Raw genomic sequence first — 20,588 nt, forward strand, 5'->3', positions numbered from 1 at the left:
ACAGCTCTAGCTAAAGGGGTTCCAGCTGTCACTACTGAATGAAGAGCTAGAGGTTTGCTGCAAAAGCCTGTCTTGCATGTTTGAAAATCCGTGCTTAATTTTTGCAGGTGCAAATGTTTAAAATGCATCATGTAAGAGAACACTGGCGAGATGTCAGAGTTGCAAAAGTGAGCTGCCTTTACAATATGAGCATAAGATTGTACCCTGCCCTGAGCAGGGTGAAAGTACAAGCAGCCTAGCTGCCTTTGTGCTTCCACCCAGGGATAGCACAGTCTGGTCCATGCACTATCCTGTGAACAAGAACGCTGCAGGGCTATTGCTGCCCTTGGCAGCTTTCGAAAGTGAGAAAAAGTTAGTGGGAAGACCCTGTCTCTCCGCAGTGGAATGCACTGTACTTGCCTTCCCAAGATGGAGCAGTGGCTATGTTCTCCCTGTGTTCCCAAGGGCTCGGGCACTGTGTCCTGAATGCACAAAGGGAATTTGGTGCCTACTTCCCACTTGGGTGACTGCTGCAATGCACAAAACTCCTGCTACACCATGGAGGTGCCAAAACTCACTCGGCACCTAAAACTTTTCTAAGCACCCATCTTTCTGCTTCTGAGGATATGCACTGTTGCGCCCCTCTGGGCATCCTGCTGCCTTTCTCCCACATAAACTTTAAAGCAGGGATGAGGAAACTAAGGCCTGGAGGCCAGATGTAGCCCCCAACTTGCCTGGATCCAACCCTTAAGGCTTGGTGCTCCCCCCAGCATTGGGGAGTCCATGCTGGTGAGTGGTGGTTTTTTGGTTTCTCACTTGTGTGAGGCTCCTGACTGATTTTTCTGTGGGTCAGTGGCCCCCCCAACCGAAAAAGTGTTCCCTACCCCTGCTCTAAAGCAATGCAGAAAGGGTAAGACAGGCATTTAGCTGCGTAAGTCACAGGGGGGGCCCAATCCAATAGGCACTTCCCTCTGGTAAATTCTTACAAAACAGCCCAGAGGCAAGGGAGGACTAGGACCACCATCATATGACTCTTTGAGACAGAGAGTGCACAAGCACAAAAGTGACCTGATAACCCAGAGGTTAGAGCACTCTCGTAAGATCTGTCATAAGGGATCTGTCGAAAAAGGCTTTCTTTCTCGACAGATCCCCCTCTAGACTGCTGCTTTTTGCTGACAAAGTGCGGAGTCAGCAAAACGCGGTGGCCATTTTGATGCAAATTAGGCATGGGATATTTAAATCCCTGCCTCATTTGCAATGTCGACCTGCCTAATCTGCATTCCTCTGCCGACAGAGGGATGCAATCTAGACATACCCCAAGAGGCTGAGTGTCACAACACCTAACTCACTTTGTGCATTCAGACCAGTGCCTCTAAGAGCTGCACCTCCATCCAACTTCAGCACCAACTTGTGCCTTCAAGGCCCAGCTGAGCCCTGTATAGAAGTATATTTGAAGGGAGAACTCATTCTAGCCCAGCAGGATTGTTTTCATTTCAATTTGTCCACCTTTTAAATAATAATAACCACACTGGTAAGACCTGCTGGCAAAATAAAGCTCCATTCAGAGGTGACCTGCAATTGTTTCCAAAAGGTACAACTTTGTTAATATGTGAAACCTGTGCTAGATGCTGCATTTGAGTCAGAGTCCCCGGTACGCTCCAGTTGCCCTGCACAGCTCTGGTGAGGTAGAACATCTTCAAACCCATCTGAATCAACCACTGTCGTCAAGTTTATGCCTGCTTTGCATTGCTGAAGTGATGCATAGTAGCCAGAGGGGTACAAGGGAATCTGAGCCATTAATTATAAAATTAATCTACTGACATAATAATCAACTCTCAAAAGCCCAGCAGATTGGAGTAAGGAGGGCATTTCCAATTATAATATACCTAAATTAATGGAGGCTGTATTTGGGGTCTGAGTATCCTTGAAATGGCCCTTTTCATTTTCAAGTTACCAAGACATCTATGGTCAAACCCAGCCTGAAATAAATAGGTACCACTTGGTACAACTTCTGTGGCAGTCTCTGGTTCAATTCAGCAGTAACTCATACTGATTTAAGTCAAATTCTAAGTGTAAGTTGCTGTGTAGTATAACTTGTTCCAGTTTGACAAATGGGCTGGTCTCTGGTCTCATTTATATGGTATGGTCCACTGTAACCCCAGTGAATGCAATAGTTACTCTATATTTACATGGTATAATAATAAGCAAGAATCTAGTCAATAAGTGCAGGTTTTGCTACCATTACATCATGTCGGGATTTGACCATAAAATCTAGAGGCAGGAAAGATCTACTATGTGATGCAGTCTATCTCCCTGCCATTGAAAGATTATATGTTTACTATTGTTTTGTTCAATCTGGCTGTATATTTGCCAAGTGGTGGGGCTTTCACCACTTCCCTTCGGAGACTATTAAATCTAAAGCTTCATCAAACTTACGAGAAAGTAATGCAAAGAGAATATATTCACAATTTCAATGCTAATAGTGCAGTTAGAAGGAAAAGTTTGGGGGATAGCAGGAGATTTGATTGTGACAGGGATATTCTCCTTCATCTTAAATATATACGGTCAAATTCTGGTACCACTGAAGTCAATGGCAAATCTCCTATTAGCTTTAATGGGACTCAGGTTGATAACCAAATCCCTGCTGTTACCTGCTTTGAATGTTGCTTTACACCTCAGGACCTGCCATTCTGTCTTGTGTCCTTCTGGACATAAAGCTATGATTCTGTTTAATTTGCAAATGTATATGCTTGTTATTCACCCCAATTCATGACAAGTCCGAATAGAGAAAAAAGATCAGTAGCTGCCACTGCACTGCAATTCAGAGCCTTTTTCCCCTATTCTGTAAAGGACACAGAAAACCTGAATGGAAGTTAATAAAAAGGAATCACATGTTTTCCATGGAGAGACCAGATATCCTTGCATTCTCCCCTTGGAAATGTCTTTGGGAAACCCTTGCATTCTTTATACAATTAAATTAAATTAAAAAAATATTATTTTGCCTCTGAAGCCACATAGGAGTGTAGCTCACAGCAAAGATTTCATTAATATGCTTCCTGTATCCTATACCAAGAACTTCATTGAGTTCAACAGGATGTTCTTACCAAACCATTTCCCATCTATTTCTTCCTGCCCTCCTATGAAAAGACTTTTGTATTTTGATTTTGAATGGTGATTTCTCATTCCAGTGATCATTCACTGATCTCCCCCTCCGCCTCAATTCCCTTTTGTTTTACAGATTCTCTTTTATTTTGATATAGTTTTTACTGTCATTTTCACCATTGAAATTGCTCTGAAGGTAAAGTCCCCATCTTCTCTACCATTATTATCTTTCACTCATGAGTTTACTAGTTCTCTGCCACTATCTGTTGCTAACACACACACTTGTTTGTATTGGGTCATGCACCGTACCACTAACCCAACTGTGCTTATTTTTCAGATCCTAGGCAATGCAGACTATGTCTTCACTAGTATCTTTACATTAGAAATTATTCTTAAGGTAACCAATCTGAGCAATGCACGTCTCTCTCTTTCTCTCTCTTTGTCTGTATCACTTTAAATCCCATTGTTATCTCCACAGACAGGATTTTCTTTTGATTTTTAGCTTATTAGTTAGAAGTTGTCTAAGATGCTCAACAGTTCTTTTGTCCAATGTTGATATTCAAATGGCATTTGTTATTTAAAGCTAGTGTTAGCGTGCAGGGATGATTCTTTCAGGAAATATCAGAGTGGGACAAATAAAGGGCAAACAGGCCAGAAGCGTGCCCCAGCAGTTGCAAATCATTTCAGGACAACAGTACATGTGTAGCAACCTGAGAACCATGAGCATGCAAGCCTCTCACATGTGGAGAGCGACACTATGTGAACCAATGCCCTTCCCTCTCCCCCCATTTTAGCATGCTGAAATCCAAAGTGAAGCCCTGAGTCCTACGCCACTATGGCATTGGTGTTTGGCACCACTATGGCACCACTATGGCAGCCAGAAGTCCCTTGTGGAAGACAAACAGCAGAATTCCCTGGCAGCCCAGAACAGAAGCTCATTGTTCTGATCTGGAGGAGGAATCTAGAGTACCAGTTACTAAAATGAGGGCCCATAACTGGGATAGGTGCTAGTGGCTGCAAAGCTCTGATCCAGACAGTAAAACTGCCTGGCTGAATAACCCAGTCTGACTTTCCAGGGGAACACCCGGGCCACAAGGAAATGGAAGAGGAAAATAGTTTGGCAATGAAGAAAATAAAAATCCGTTGCCTCTCTCAACTTTTATTTTTCTCAAAACTAATCTATTAAATAACAGTAATCAAGCACTGTGCTGGCTCTCTACATGCACAGTTCACTTGGCAGCTTGTTTTTTCCTCAGTGAGCTGGTGTTGAGCACTGGTGGATGGCAGCATTCTCCTTAGAGCTGCGGAGACCTCATAATTCAGGCAGATAGTACAGTATACAAATGAGCACTAGAAGGACAGGATGCTCCCTGAATTAGGAACTGGGCTTGGCTGTTTGGCTTCAAAGTACCAAAACCACAGTGCTGTCCAGAGTGGCTCATATTTTCTGCTGTGCTGCTGCATGCTGTGTGTGTGCCCATTAAATCCAGCATCCACACGAAATAGCATGTTAAGACGGAAAGCAGCTCAGCAGCAACATTACACAGAAGTTTAGTCCAACTGTTGGCTCTCTATTCAAGGGCACCTTCAAGCCATTTGAATTAATGGTAGTAAGTGACTAATGGCCCAGTCCTGCTCTCACTGATATGAATGGCAGGGCACAGCTACACTAGGAAATTATTTCAAAATAACTAAATTTGAAAGAATAATTCCCAAAATAACAACATCAAAATAGCGTTATTCCCCAAGGAAAGCGGGAGTACCAATTTTGAAATAATCAGCCTGTTATTTTGAAATAATGAGCGTGGCAGTGTGGACGCTCCACTTATTTCAAAATAAGGGGGTGTTATTCTGAAATAACTTTCTAGTATAAAGCAGAGCACAAAAGCGCTCATTGATTTCAGTGAGAATGGGGTTAGGTCCAAACCATTTAACTAACAACTCCATTCCCCTAGAGCCATGGTCCCCAACCCGGTGCCCATGGGCGCCATGGCGCCCGCCAGGCCCTTTACGTGCTCCCGCAGAGCAACCTGGGCTGGCCCCGCCCCCGGGCGTGCAGCAGGTGCCAGCCCCGGGTGCATGGCCGGCTCTGGCTCCGGCCCTGGCCCCGGCCCCGGCCCCGGCCCCGGCCCCGGCCCCGGGTGCGCCCTTGCCGGCCCTAGGGGTGCCGTGCGGAACCTGGGCAGTCCCTGCCCAGGATCGCTGCACATGCCGCTGCCGGCCTCGGGTGTGTGGTGCATGCTTGGCCCCGCCCCCAGTCACGTGGCCTGTGAGTGGCCCCGCCCCCATACACGCAAAAGTGAGCGGCCCCGCCCCCAGGCGCCCAGCAGCCCCAAAAGGTTGGGGACCACTGCCCTAGAGGAATGAACCTTGTAACTATTTCTGGGATTCAGTCCTAGTATTACTGAAGTGAATGGCAAAACTCTTGTTAAATTCAGTAGAAGCAGGATATCAGCCCTGGGCTTCTTCCAGCTTTTACTATTAAGAGAGCACGGACTGAGCAGAGGATTAGAAGTTAGGACATCCTGATTTCTAATCCTGTCTTTGCTAGTGTCCCGTAGCTTGATCTCAGAGGAATAATTTAATCTCTCAGGGCCTGTTTCTCCACTATCTGGTATCTTGTTCAGTCTTTTACATGAGTACCATGTGGCTATGTCTAGACTGGCATGATTTTCCGGAAATGCTTTTAACGGAAAAGTTTTCTGTTAAAAGCATTTTCGGAAAAGAGCATCTAGATTGGCAGGACGCTTTTCCGCAAAAGCACTTTTTGCAGAAGAGCGTCCATGGCCAATCTAGACGTGCTTTTGCACAAAAAAGCCCCGATTGCCATTTTCGCGATTGGGGCTTTTTTGCGCAAAACAAATCTGAGCTGTCTACACTGGCCCTTTTATGCAAAAGTTTTGCGCAAAAGGGACTTTTGCCCGAATGAGAGCAGCATATTATTTCCACAAAAAGCACTGATTTCTTACAGTAGGAAGTCAGTGCTTTTGCGGAAATTCAAGCAGCCAGTGTAGACAGCTGGCAAGTTTTTCCGGAAAAGCGGCTGATTTTCCGGAAAAACTTGCCAGTCTAGACACAGCCTGTATGTATAAAGAGTCGCAAGCACAAATGACTGTACAAAGTTGAAGAGAATGGAGAAATTGGTATATGGGGCAGATAACACTTACCTACCGCACAATGATGTGATAACATTTAATTAATGAATGTCTGTACAATGCAGTGAACATATAAAGTGCTGTGTAAGCAAAGAGTATAATTCTTCATTAAAATGGTATTGCCGTTGCTTTGGTCATTGCCACAGGTGGAAAACAGATACTGGATTATACACTCTGAGTATCTTCCCTGAATATAGTGTAATCTTCCAACAGACAATAAAGAACCACTGGTCATACAATAGTGAAACTCAGCAGAGCTCCCCTTCCTGATTTCAATGGTGTCTTCTTTCCTTCAAGATTGCCATACAAAATACAAGCAGTAAAGGGCATCTTTACCACCTTTGTCATGGCAAGAACCCTCCCTTCCCCCCAGCCAAATGTATCCATAAGTATAAATTCTAAATTGAGGCCAGAGTTTATACTTCCTTCCCTTTTCAGTTCTGACTGATTGATTGGTAGGCCGTTCCTAAACTTGGGGCTGTTTGGTGAATAAAGTCATGTGCTGGATCATGCTTCAGCACTCCTTTGACTGGAATTGCCATGGGTAGCCAGGGCTGGAAACTTCCAGGAAGTACATTGTCTGAATTAACAGCAGGAGCCAGAAAGCCCATATAAGGTTGTGTATCTTTCACAATTCAAATGGACTGAGTCTGTGAGGGTATGTCTACACTATCCTCCTAGTTCGAACTAGGAGGGTAATGTAGGCATACCGCACTTGCAAATGAAGCCCGGGATTTGAATTTCCCGGGCTTCATTTGCATAAGCGGGGAGCCGCCATTTTTAAAACCCCGCTGGTTCGAACCCCATGCAGCGCGGCTACACAGGGCACGAACTAGGTAGTTCGAACTAGGCTTCCTAGTTCGAACTACCGTTACTCCTCATTTCACGAGGAGTAACGGTAGTTCGAACTAGGAAGCCTAGTTCGAACTACCTAGTTCGTGCCCCGTGTAGCCGCGCTGCACGGGGTTCGAACCAGCGGGGTTTTAAAAATGACGGCTCCCCGCTTATGCAAATGAAGCCCGGGAAATTCAAATCCCGGGCTTCATTTGCAAGTGCGGTATGCCTACATTACCCCGCTAGTTCGAACTAGCGGGGTAATGTAGACATACCCTGATTGTTTTTCTCCTGCTTTGAGCAGCCTGGTTAAAGCTAATCATTTTGAGAAACCACAGGGCTGGTCTCGTCTAGTTATTTTTTCCTCAGATGGGTCTTGCCCATAAAATTCAAATCTAGGTCTAACCTTTCCCAAAAAGATGCACCCTTTCTATAGGACAGGGGGAATTTTAAGGCTCCAGAACTGTATTTGTTGACAACGTAGACAGAGAGAGGTCTGAACCAAAACTCCAGACCTAAACATTTCCGGAATTCCCAAAGCTCAGAGGTTTTTAGGCCTGGACTTCTGTTCTGACCCATCCATATTTACACTGTCCATAAATACTGTTCTGAAAATTCTACTTCTTCCACAGAAAGGGAGACTTTTTTTCATAGAATCGCCTTGTTATTTAATAGAGTACAACTTCCAGGGCAGGAAATCCCTCACACAAGAAGTGGAATTTTAATGCTTCAAGATTGGGAGGTGCACCTGATTGCTCCTTTTAATACAGAAGACTTACACTTTGTCTACACTGGCAATTGAGTGACAAAGCTTTTAGTGTTCACAGGTGCTTAAATCCTCTCCCCACACCCTCAAAAGGCAAACACTTTGCCACAGCAAATAATAGTGTAAACAGTGCTTTATAGGCTGGAGAGCTCTCCTGCCAACAAAGCAAACTCCAGTCATAGGGGGTGGGCTTTTTTGTCAGCAAAAGTGCCAACAGTGTTTACCCTGCCTGACTTTTAGCACCATGGCTATATCACTAAGAGCTGTGAAGTGGAGACAAAGCCTTAGTCAACTTGTCCCATGGAATCTTTCCTTGGGATTTGTGAAAAAAGGAACAGAGGAAAGAGACGGAAAATATACGTACTTCATTTCTTGAACAAAATTACAGGGACCAAATGGGCTGAACTTGAGGGAAGCAGGTAGAGAGGACATAGAATTCCATTCAGAATGTAGGGAATGAACCAAATCAAAAGGGAATTCTGCCTGTTATTTCAACGCAGGTCTAAATCATAAAATCCCCAAGTGATTCAGTTGTTCTTGCTCAGAGGGAGGAGGTCTCCGCTGTCCACTCCAGATGGTATCGCCCAGAAAACTGTCCCAAGAGACAGTCCCTTTTTTGTGATATTTTTATTCGGCCTATTCCTGGAAACCTTTATAAAATGCAGCATCTTAGTCATAAGTGCCTTGCCATTGAAGATAAAGGGGGAAAAGTTTGGTGGCAGAGTTGTTTAGCATGTATTTACTGTGCTGCTTTGCTATTCCTAAGTGAACTTTATATTCTCTATATGCTCTAATGCCAAGGAAGAATTACTTTTGGCCCCAAATGAGTACCCTCTGCCCAGATGGGCTAGAGACTGGTTTGAAACTTTTCCTCATATATTCTCATGATAGTTAATTCACACTTTCTCCTACTTCATTTTCCTTTCTATCCTGTCCACTGGGGTTTTGAAGTAAAATGACTGCTGTAATAGAAATACTGCCCCTCCTTAAATATACACCTTGAGCACAAGCAGTTGGACTTGATCTAAGAGATGGTCCCTGAATAGTTGGCAAAGTGTGTTTGTATCTTCATATACCTCCCCGCAGATGACCGCATACGGAGCCTTCCTCCACAAGGGCTCCTTCTGCAGGAACTACTTCAACATCCTAGACTTGCTGGTGGTCAGCGTTTCTCTCATCTCCTTTGGGATCCAGTGAGTGAGCCGTTCTTGACTGAGATGATCCACTGTTTGTGGGGAGGGTGGGAAGGAAGGGGTGGCATTAGATGGATAATGTTGGCTTTTCTGTATGAAAGTTTATTTCTTTTTTATACTCTCCTGAATGACAGTTTGAAGCTTCAGAATTGTTTGGTCCAGTCTGGGGTAGCAAGTGGCTTGTACTAGCGAGGCTCGATATAAATTGGGTCATACTGTTGGTAATGATCTGGAGGGGGAAAGACTAGAGATGGCAAGTGAAAGCTAAGAGGGCAGTCCAGGGGCTAAGATAAGAAACTGGAAGTCATGAGACTCTTGAACGCTCGCAGTGTTACTTGAGGAGAGTCTTTGTACCACCCCATGATTCAATTACTCTTCCAGTAAAATGGGGTAATATAGGTCTATGCCACAGAGCTGTTCTTCTTTAATGGGTGCTTGCAAAGTACTCAGAGAGTCTAGGGAGAAAGCTATAATAAAATTATAAGCTGTTGCTGTTATTTCCCAAGCACTTCTTCCATAAACCTGACCAAGCTTAAGGGACCACTTGGTTCTGTTAGTACTTTCTGCCTCATACAGAAGCTCTGAGGATAAAACTAGAGTAATTCCTATATAATGAGAACCCAGCTAATCCCAAAGCAAGTCAGGTAGGTCACTTCCTATTGTTCCTGTAAAAGCTGACAGACTACTACTCTCTTCCAGGTCCAGTGCTATCAACGTAGTGAAGATCTTACGTGTCCTAAGAGTACTCAGACCACTGAGGGCCATCAACAGAGCCAAGGGACTAAAGGTTAGAGAAACCCTGATCGCCACAAGTAGTTCTTAAGGCCAGAAACCCAGGTTACTTCAGTCAAAAAGCACCAGCCTTTTAAGCGCTCAAGTAGGCTAACAGGCCTAATGCATTTGCTTTGGGTTGGTTTGCAGATAGGCAGGCTGTGCTTCTAGCCTCCTCTCTATCAGCTGGGCCCTTTCACCTGACTAGGAAGGGTATTCATATAGAGATGAAGATCCTGCTGCTCTGTGAGCCAAACTCTGGTCTTTTCTATGCTTTTCTGCCTGCTCACAAGACTGCAGCTCACCATCCAGGGAGTCTTTTCTTCTTTTCCTGAGACACCACTTTATGGAGCTTGTAAACTGGGATGTGTAGATTTTTGCTGAAGCCTTGAACTTCTTCCATAGGGACAGCAGTTCAGGATGGTCCCTCCAGTTACTCTTGCCCCTCTCTGTCCTTTGCAGCACGTGGTCCAGTGTGTATTTGTAGCCATCAGAACCATTGGAAACATTGTGATTGTCACCACTTTGCTGCAATTCATGTTTGCCTGCATTGGAGTTCAGTTGTTCAAGGTAAAACCATTGAGTCCATCCATTCATCCGTCTCACTAAACCAACTTCTTGGGGGGAGGGTAGGAGGTGAAAGTAGTGTGGAGAAGTGCAGGGGAAGGGAAAATGGAGCTTTGCCTGGGGCAGACACCATCCTCAGTACAGTCAGATAGGAGGCCTGGGATAGCAGTAATTCCCCAGGCTCCCATTAACTAAATTCCGAAAGACAAAGAGACGAGGCATGTTGCAGAGGTGACTCATTACACCTCAGGTCCTGAGACCCAGGAGTAGCACTTTGCCAACCTTTCCCTGAAGTTTGTGGCATAACATCAGTAGCAGTGGGGCTTTTCTCACAGAATCGTGTTATGTCCACCCCCATGTCTTGTACAACTGAAGACATTCTAGATGAACACAGATCCCCTTTTGTTTCTCCTTTTATACCCCACCCTTTTGAAACCAGTTATTACTCACTTATTGCCTTCATGGAGACACTTAGTCAGTTAAGGGAAGAGAAGGTGCAGGCCCCTTGCTACACTGGCCAACCATAATGAAGGGAGACTTCACTCTTCTTCTCTCGTTCTCTCCCAGGGCAAACTGTATTTCTGCAGCGACAAATCCAAGCAAACAGAAGCAGAATGCAAGTGAGTCCCTTTCCCAGGCAGATACATTTCTCAGCTCCACTCTAACTGGATCTAATGTGGGAACTGAAAATCTCTCTTGTTTCTTTTTTCCTGCCTACCAACAACAGGGGGTATTATATTTATTACAAAGATGGAGAAGTCAGCAGTCCGACGATCCAGCCCCGCCAGTGGGAGAACAGCAAGTTCGACTTTGACAACGTCTTGACTGCCATGATGGCACTCTTCACTGTTTCAACCTTTGAGGGCTGGCCAGAGTGAGTGCTCAGCTAATCAGGGGGGACAAAAGGCTTGGTGATGGGAAGCAGTGCAGCTTCCCCATTCATTTATAAGGGAAAATCAAAATCTAACCATTAACCTTCCCTCGTTTCAATTTTCATGTAGTGTTGCTTGACAACTGCCACACCCCAGTCCAGAGGTGGGTGATGTGATTCCTGTCAGTCCCCTTAGCCTCTCAGAAGTGTTATTAGGTTTAATGAGCATTTGTAAAATTTTCTGATATCTTGAAAGGAAGGTGATACAAAAGTGCAGCAGAGGCGTCGTAGCAGCATTAGTATATCTGTAGATGAAGATCATATTGTTCCTTTTACCCTTTCAGCTCTCAACAAATACTGATGAGTAATAGAGATGTAGCCGTGTTAGTCTGGTCTAGCTGAAACAAAAGATAGGACTATGCAGCACTTTAAAGATTAACAAGATGGTTTATTAGGTGATGAGCTTTCATGGGCCAGACCCACTTCCATATTAATATTTTGATGAGGGGTCTGGCATTTCTTTCAGTACCATTCCATCAGGGTGATTCAGGCAAGAGCTATGTTGTGGCCCTACCCTGTCCATGCTAGCCAGGATCAAGAGCTGTTGATGCCAGCATGACTTCAAACAGTTAAAAGTGCCAAGATCATGCTTCCTTTCAGAACTTCTATGAACAGCACCAAACTAGGAACAAGTTCTCAGCAAAGCGGATTATTCCTTCTTTATCTGCATGATGTATAATGAAGGGGCACATCTTCTGTTTTAGCCTTTTAAAGGTTTAAACTACAGGTAGCCTTTAACCCACAGCAGAACTCAATACATAAAAAAAACAAATAGTCTAGTACAGTGTTTCTCAACCAGTGGTACGAGTACTCTTTGGGGTACTTGAGAGAAGTCTAGAGGGTACATCAACACAACTGAAATTTGGAGAAAACTGAATTTTTGTTTTAAAATTTGTTTTACCTTTTATACAGGTTAATTATATTTGTACTTTTTACACCCAAAAATGTCATAGCTCGCACGGCTACGATTAAGTTGTTTAAACAAATGTGTTGCAATGGTAGAAAAAATTGTGTGTCTGAAAACTGCAGGTACTTTTTTTTTTTAAAGGGGTACTTTATAAAGAAAGGTTGAGAAACACTGGTCTAGTAGCACCTTAAAGACTAACAAAACATGTAGATGGTATCATGAGCTTTCGTGGACACAGCCCACTTCTTCAGAAAGCTCATGATACCATCTACATGTTTTGTTAGTCTTTAAGGTGCTACTAGACTATTTGTTGTTTTTTAAGTTTTTCCTATTACAGACTAACTCAGCCACTCCTCTGAAGCTAATGATCAATAGATAAAGTAAGATCTGGATCTGAACTTTCACAAAAGTTTGGGAGTCGGATAAAGAGGGTTAGTGTGTGGTTAGCCCTATATAAAATTAAATCATTTTTCAATATTGCAACTATTAGAAGTAAATATCTAAAAGTTAGACTCCCACCATGTGATTTCATAGCTCAGTGGGGTATTATGAGACAATATTATTGGAAATTTTCTAAGTGTCTTCATTGGGTTTCTCTTTACCTTTAGTCTGCTGTACAGCTCCATTGATTCTCACACGGAGGATGTGGGACCCATCTATAACCACAGGGTGGAGATCTCCATTTTCTTCATTATCTATATCATCATCATTGCTTTCTTCATGATGAACATCTTCGTTGGTTTCGTCATTGTCACGTTTCAGGAACAAGGAGAGCAGGAATACAAGAACTGTGAGCTGGACAAGAACCAGGTAACATATGGCTGCATAGTGCAATGAAAGGCACAAAATACAACCAAAAGAAATGCACAAGGGCTCAAATACAGCCAGAGTGGTACACAAATGAGGACTATGAAAAGGGTAAAGCATTCTGCTGTCCCTATTTGTTATCAATCAAGAACCAGGTAAAGGAATTTCTTCTTAAGGCCCATACACAGATGCATATTCTGCTGTAACACTGACTTCACTGAGGTAGCATGAATCTAATTGAGAGCAGAATTTGGCCCACAGGAAGTACAAATGGAGGCTCCTGTAAGTTGAATTTATTTAGATTGTGATCTAAACGAAATTCCATACCAAATAATTGTCATTGAAATATATTTTTGTACATACAAGGCAACCCACCTACCTTTATTTTTTAATCTCCCTCTTCTCTTTACTAGCGCCAATGTGTTGAGTATGCCCTGAAGGCCCGCCCCCTGCGGAGGTATATCCCTAAGAACCATTACCAGTACAAAGTGTGGTATGTGGTGAACTCCACCTATTTTGAATACCTGATGTTTGTTCTGATCCTGCTGAACACCATCTGCCTGGCCATGCAGGTAAGCACCACAGAAAGCACCACAGTTGTGTGGGTGGATAGCCCTTTAGCTGGAAGGATGTGAAGTCTAGCAGGGCATTAAGTTGCTCCCCAGCTCATAACTCCCCTGGAGTGAGAAGAAAGAGACCTGACTCTCTTGTTTGTTAAAGACATTGGACCAAATTCATTCCTGGTGAAATACCATTAAACCCATGAATCTGGCTCTTCTCCTCTTTCCAAAAGGGCACCAGTAACTTAATTCTACTTGTCCTCAATTAAAAAATAAATAGTGAAGTCACCAGTCCAATAAAATGGCCATCCAAAGAACAGATGAATTCACAAGCCATGGGCAGAAGCCTCAGAATTTGTTGAACCCACAACTCAGTTAGAAATATCCCCTATAACACCCAGATCTGAAGTTTACATCTCAACCTCTTTCCTTATTGGAAAGAGAGGATCAATATCCGGGGTTAAAAAAGAAAAGGGGGAGATAGAAGGGAATAAATCACTAGTGCCGTCTTTAGTCTATGTCTGTTCTGGCATTGTTGAATGAAGACTAGGACATTTGACTTTACCATGAGAACCCACCAGATACTATACAATGATTGCAATGATTACAATGATTGCAATCTTTTATATCATAGGGGCAGTTTTAGGTTTTGCACCTATGCTGTTTCACAACTAAGTTATTGCTCATTTTGACTGCTCCACCTTTTGTGCAAACTTATATTTGTTCACACGGGTCAGATAATTAGGTGCTTATATTTTCAGCGGATGCATTTGAAAACTCAGCTAGTGGGTTCAAATTCCATCCTTGGATATGTGTTTCTGGCAGTGAGAGACAGGCACATGCAATTAAGGGCAGAATATGTTTCTGGGAATGCAGTGTTGTAGCAGACCTACAGCCTATTAGGACTACTTCCTTTCCTTCCTGTACACTTGCTGTATTCAAAAGCAAAGCTTTTGGAAACAGTGCCAGAGAAGGAAACTAATTAGTGCTGTAGAGGGAGGTATAGTAGTGTCATGGATTAACTAATTAAGAGACAGAAAACAAAGGCCAAGAATAAATGGTCATTCTCTGTGGCTTAGTCTTCACTTATAATTGGGTATAGAATACATACATTAATCACCTCCCTAGCATGGGTATAAAGAGCAGTGTAGGCAGTGAGGTATTGGTTAGGTGAGTAAAGACATACCAGGAGCTTAGGATATATACCCTACCCGTCTCTCAGCACCCTCAAGCAATGCCTCCCACAGTTATGTTTCTATTTTTAGCAGTGTTGGCAAGGTCTTTCCCTGATGCCTCCATCCTACGAGAGCCTTTCACTGCCAGTTGTAGCTACACACCATTGGGTGGATGCAGACTAATTTTCATAGAATCCTAGAAATGCAGGGCTGGAATGGACCTTGAAAAGTCATTACGTCCACCCACTCCTCTGAAGCAGGACCAAGTAAACCTAGACCATCCCCTTAACAGATGTTTGTCCAACCTGTTCTTAAAAATCTCCAGTAATGTAGATTCCACAACCCCACTTGGAAACCTGTTCCAGTCCTAAACGCCCCTTAGGGTATGTCTAGACTACATGCCTCCGTCGACGGAGGCATGTAGATTAGACAGATCGGCAGAGGGAAATGAAGCCGTGATTGAAATAATCGCGGCTTCATTTAAATTTAAATGGCTGCCCCGCTCTGCCGATCAGCTGTTTGTCGGCAGATCGGGGCAGTCTGGACGCGCCGCGTCGACAAAGAAGCCTTTCTTGATCGGCACAGGTATGCCTCGTGAAACCAGGTTTACCTGTGCCGATCAAGAAAGGCTTCTTTGTCGACGCGGCGCGTCCAGACTGCCCCGATCTGCTGACAAACAGCTGATCGGCAGAGCGGGGCAGCCATTTAAATTTAAATGAAGCTGCGATTATTTTAATCGCGGCTTCATTTCCCTCTGCCGATCTGTCTAATCTACATGCCTCCATCGACGGAGGCATGTAGTCTAGACACACCCTTACAGTGAGAGGGTAATCTCCCTTGCTGCAGATTAAGCTGCTTATTTCTTGTCCTGTCTTCAGTGAACATGGAGAACAATTGATCTCAGTCCTTTTTATAACAACCTTTAACAGATTTAAAGACTGTTATCAAGGCCTCCCTCAGTCTTCTTTTCTCACAACTAAACGTGCCCAGTTTTCTTCCACCTTTGCTCCTAGGTCAGGTTTTCCAAGCCTTCTGTCATTTATGTTACCCTCCTCTGGACTCGTTCCACTTTATCCACATCTGTTCTAAAAGGTGGTGCCCAGAAGTGGCCACAGTGCTTCAGGTGAGGCCTCACCTGTGTCAAGTAGAGTGGGGATAATTACCTCCCATGTCTTACTTACAACACTCCTGTTAATACATTCCAGGATGTTATTAACCTTTTCTGATACTACATCGTATTGTTGACTCTCAATTTATAATCCACTGTAACCCCAGTATTGTTTTCAGAAATACTACTGCCTACCCAGTTAGTCTCCATTTTGTAGCTGTGCATTTGATTTTTCCTTCCTAAGTGAAGAATTTTGCCCTTGTCTTTATTAAATTTCATCTTGTTGGTTTCAGATCAATTCTCCAAATGGCCACAGTCATTTTGAATTCTAATCCCATCCTCCAAAGCACTTGCAACCCTTCCCAGCTTGGTGTCATCGGTAGATTTTATAAACATACTCTCCACTCCATTATCCAAGTCATTAATGAAAATATTGACAAGTAGCACAACCAGGACCAACCTGTGGAACCCCACTAGATACACCCTTCCAATCTGACTGCAAACTATTGATAGCTTCTCTTTGAGTACCACTTTTTAACCAGTTGTACACTCACCCTATAGCAATTTCATCTAGACTCGAAGAGAATATCATGTTGGACAATGACAAAAGCCTTACTACGACCAAGATATATCACATTTTCACTGTGATGTGTAGCTTCATATGCTGCCACCCAGGTAGACACGACAAATAGATCACCCCAGGTTCCATACTAGGACCATTGTTGTGTAATATGTTTGTAATTACACATGCACAACATCTACATTGAAAGAACATTATTAAGGTTGCAAAGTCAAGCTCTGTATATTAGGAAATGGCCGAATTAAGGTTGTCTGTTTGAACTTACTTGGGTCCTCTTGTGCGTACCATTATGATACAGTCTTTACATGAGCACGAATAAGCTTTTCCATGGGCTCCTATGCGCCAAGCCCGAGTTTTCCTCCTCAGTCCCCTCATCCAGTCTCCATTCCCCGCAATCCAGATACTTTCGCCTGTCTCCCTCTCCCTCTTTCCTTGTCCCAGTCCTTTTGCCCAGCCAGCCCTCATTCATCCCCTGCAGTCAGCTGACCTCCTCCCATATCCCAGTCTTCCCAGCTACTACTCCCAGTCTTTCCGCACAACTTCCATCTTCCTCTCCTCTCAGCTTGCATCCCCCATCTCTTTGCCCATCCATTCCTAGTTTCTCTCCTCGCCTTCAGTCCCAGCTCACCAGACTTTTTATCCCAATATATGCCTTTTCCTCCCCTCTGATCTGATTCCTTGTGCATTCAAATCAATTTCCTCCTCCGTGCTGTATAGGTGTAAGCAGGGAGATCACTGAGAGCACACGATAGACAGGCTCCCTGCTCTCAGCCCAGCCTGAAGGGGCTGGGAGCAGCAGTCACCTAGAGGTTATGTCTAGCGGAACTAGAGCCCTGCAGCTGGCCCATGCCAGCCAACTCTGGCTCACAGGGTTTGGGCTGAGGGGCTATGTCACTTGGCACTTGGGCTGTGGGGCTGTTTAGATTTCAAGGATCAGGCTGGAGCCTGGGCTCTGGGACCCTGCGGGATGAGAGGGACCCGGAGCCCGCGCTGCAGTCCAAACCCAGAAGTTTACACAGCTAAGAAATAGCCCTACAGTGCAAAACCATCAGCTGGCACAGACCATTTTCTTTGCTGTATAGAAGTGTCCATAGTAATCAACTTCACACACACACACACACACCCCACATAGTCCTGAGTTGGAACATGCTTAATTGCTCTGTTTGGTTGGTGCTGAACATTCTGGTCAGCACTAGGTGGCGAAGGGATGGAGCATCATAACTGAGGATGAAATCTTTGACATTCTAGCTGCTAAAAGTCAAAGTAATGGCTGACAAGCGTGTGCAAAGACTTATAAGTTGGCCAATTGGGGCAGATTTTTCCAGGGACGCCAAAAAACACATCTTTGATGAAGGCCCCTCCCAAATTGCAAGTTCCTTCCCCCAAGACCTGGACTGATACTAGAACTTTTCAAAGAAAAGGGCACCAGAATTTTCTTTAAATGGGTAGAACAGCAGATTTTTCCCTAGCCTTGGTCTCAGACAGAGCTGAACTGTTTGAAGCAAAAAAAATTTCAATTAATTCTACCTGAACCAAATACATAGCATGGAAAGTATCAGCCCAGATGGCTAAGTTTGCCCTAGTTTTATAAGCAACTGAAAACAAGGTCTGATGATGAGATAGGGATGTGAAATCCCATTTAATATAGTAACTGGTTAAACTATATTTTTAATCAATTAGCCCGGTGGGGCTGGTCAGGCTGCTCAGGCTGAGTCAAGTAGAGCCTGGTGAAATGCAACATGCCACAGGTACTACAGCTGATTGGGTGCTGGTTAACTGGTTTCCCCAGTAAGCAGGCTGATAAGGCAATGCTTATGGGTAACCAGTTACCCCTTTACATCCATATAATGGGACATAGCTGGCCACCTTACCAATACTCATCATGACCAGCTCCACCTATAATGATCTGGTAATAGGATGAATAATGAGATGGAAAAAATTGCAGTAAATACATTATGAGAGTTAGTCAAGACTAGAGAAGACAGGGAGTAACTTCATAAGATTTTGGGGTATGTCTACACTACCACCCTAGTTCAAACTAGGGTGGCTAATGTAGTCATTCAAACTTGCAAATGAAGTCCGGGATTTAAATATCCCGGGCTTTATTTGAATGTTTCCGGGCGCCGCCATTTTTAAATGCCCCGTAGTTCGAACTACCTGCCCGCGGCTACACGCGGCACGGGCTAGGTAGTTCGAATTAAAGCTCCTAATTCGAACTACCGTTATTCCTCCTGCAAAGAGGAGTAACAGTAGTTCGAATTAGGAGCTTTAATTCGAACTACCTAGCCCGTGCCGCGTGTAGCCGCGGGCAGGTAGTTCGAACTACGGGGCATTTAAAAATGGCGGCGCCCAGGAACATGCAAATAAAGCCCGGGATATTTAAATCCCGGGCTTCATTTGCAAGTTCGAATGACTACATCAGCCACCCTAGTTCAAACTAGGGTGGTAGTGTAGACATACTCTTAATAAAGATAAGTGAATGGGCAACATTATTTCAGACAGAATTCAGAATTGCCAAATGCAAGGTAATGCACATTGAAAAGAATCATTTGAACTACTCATATAGATTGCTAGATTCTGAATTATTAACTGCAATTACTCGGGAGCAAGACTTGGCATCACTGTGGACAGTTTAATGAAACATCAGTGAACTATTCAACAGGAGTCAAAAAAAATAAACAAGATGTTAGGAAAGTCTGGGGTAGGAAATAATGTTGCAAATGCAATTATGCCATCATTGAAATCAGTAATGCCCCCTCTCCTGGAAGACCATGCTGCTCACCCCCATTCAAAAGAGAGAGAGCAAAAATAGAAGGTGTTCAGAGAGAGAAGACAGAAATTATGGGATGTTTGGGAATACTTCCTTGTGAAGACGGATTGTAGAGATTGAGACTGTTTACTTTAGAGAGGCAGGGAGTTGACGGGATTGCAGGGCCCCTGGGCAATTTGGGGGGTGATGCCACACTCCCGAAAGGGGCACCGCCTGATTGGCACAGCACCCTCTCCTTGCCCTGCCAGCCCTCAGGGCCATCCAGAGCGCACTGTGCGGGGCTCTGCAACATGTTGCGCAGGGCTCCCATGGCAATTCTAAAGGGCCCGGCACTCCAGCCGCCGCCACTGTCACAGTAGCAGATGCAGTGGCCCTGGGCCCTTGAGAATCGCTATGCCCCATGGCAATTGCCCCCTTTTCCTCCCCTCCCCCCTGGAGGCAGGCCTATAGAGAGGGGACATGCTAAAGGTGAATACAATAATGATTGGTCTACAAAAAGTAAACTGGGCACACCTGTTTACACTTTCTCTTTATACAGAGTGGGAAACCTAAGGCCCAGGGGCCGGATGTGGCCCGTGGCTTGTCTGGATCCAGCCCCTGAGGCTCAAGCCCCACCCACAGCACTGGGGAGCCTGTGCTGGCACTCCAGCCCCCCACGCCCCATGGGGCCTGGAGCACACAAAATCTACTAGGATGGGGCCCCTGAGGCTCTCGTGTACAAGGGGAATGTGGGGAGTGTCTTTGTCCTTCTCTATTGGGGGCCACATCAGTGAGGGGTTTGTTGGGGCTATTTCTGGTTTTGTTTTGTTTTTGTTTGTTTTGCTGCTCACTTGCGTGCGACCCCCAACTGATTTTTCTATGAGTCAGCGGCTCCTGTCCCCAAAAAGGCTCCCCACCCCTGTCTTTATACAAGAACAAGGGCACATTGAAACTGAAATTTCAAACTGACAAAGAAGGAAATGCTGTTTTTAGCCAACATAGAGTTTACCTGTGGAATTCACAAGGTGTTATTGGAACAAAGAGGTAAGTAAGGTTAAAAATGATTGGCTGCTTATATGTCTCCATGGGCACTTTAGACAGGAATTTTAAAAAATTAGAAATATAAACCCTCCTGCTTCATAGCATAAGCAACCATTAACATCTGGCACCCCCACGTTAGCAAAGCATTTGAACATATCCCTAAGTCCATCCCGGGTCAGCAAAGCACTTCAATGCATGTGAAAGTGTTTTGTTGAACTGGGAACAGAGTTAAAAAGAACCTTCCTGTTAGAACAAGTTCTTTCATAATTGCCTATTATGTCAAGTTCCTGTGAAGCTTCTGGTATTAACAATTGTCAGGGACGGAGAGCATATAGACTGTTTGTTTGGTCGAATATGACAATT

At 44.3% G+C, this 20,588-nt stretch overlaps 1 protein-coding gene across 18 annotated transcripts in view; it reads left to right on the forward strand.

Annotated features, from left to right (window-relative positions):
* CACNA1C (calcium voltage-gated channel subunit alpha1 C) overlaps positions 1-20,588 on the forward strand; it is a 696,460-nt gene that overhangs the window by 575,242 nt on the left and 100,630 nt on the right. For 12 of the 18 annotated variants that reach the window (XM_075896633.1, XM_075896623.1, XM_075896542.1 and 9 more), the window contains 8 exons: positions 3,419-3,478; positions 8,923-9,029; positions 9,729-9,816; positions 10,263-10,370; positions 10,935-10,987; positions 11,095-11,241; positions 12,814-13,015; positions 13,426-13,584. In XM_075896633.1, the coding sequence (XP_075752748.1) occupies positions 3,419-3,478; positions 8,923-9,029; positions 9,729-9,816; positions 10,263-10,370; positions 10,935-10,987; positions 11,095-11,241; positions 12,814-13,015; positions 13,426-13,584 (924 nt within the window). Of the gene's footprint in view, positions 1-3,217; positions 3,278-3,418; positions 3,479-8,922; positions 9,030-9,728; positions 9,817-10,262; positions 10,371-10,934; positions 10,988-11,094; positions 11,242-12,813; positions 13,016-13,425; positions 13,585-20,588 lie in introns of all 18 variants that reach the window. The other 6 variants (XM_075941259.1, XM_075896550.1, XM_075896577.1 and 3 more) reach the window with 3 other exon arrangements.

Source organism: Pelodiscus sinensis, chromosome 1 (genome assembly GCF_049634645.1).
Source record: "Pelodiscus sinensis isolate JC-2024 chromosome 1, ASM4963464v1, whole genome shotgun sequence".
Classification (NCBI taxonomy): Eukaryota; Metazoa; Chordata; order Testudines; family Trionychidae; genus Pelodiscus; species Pelodiscus sinensis.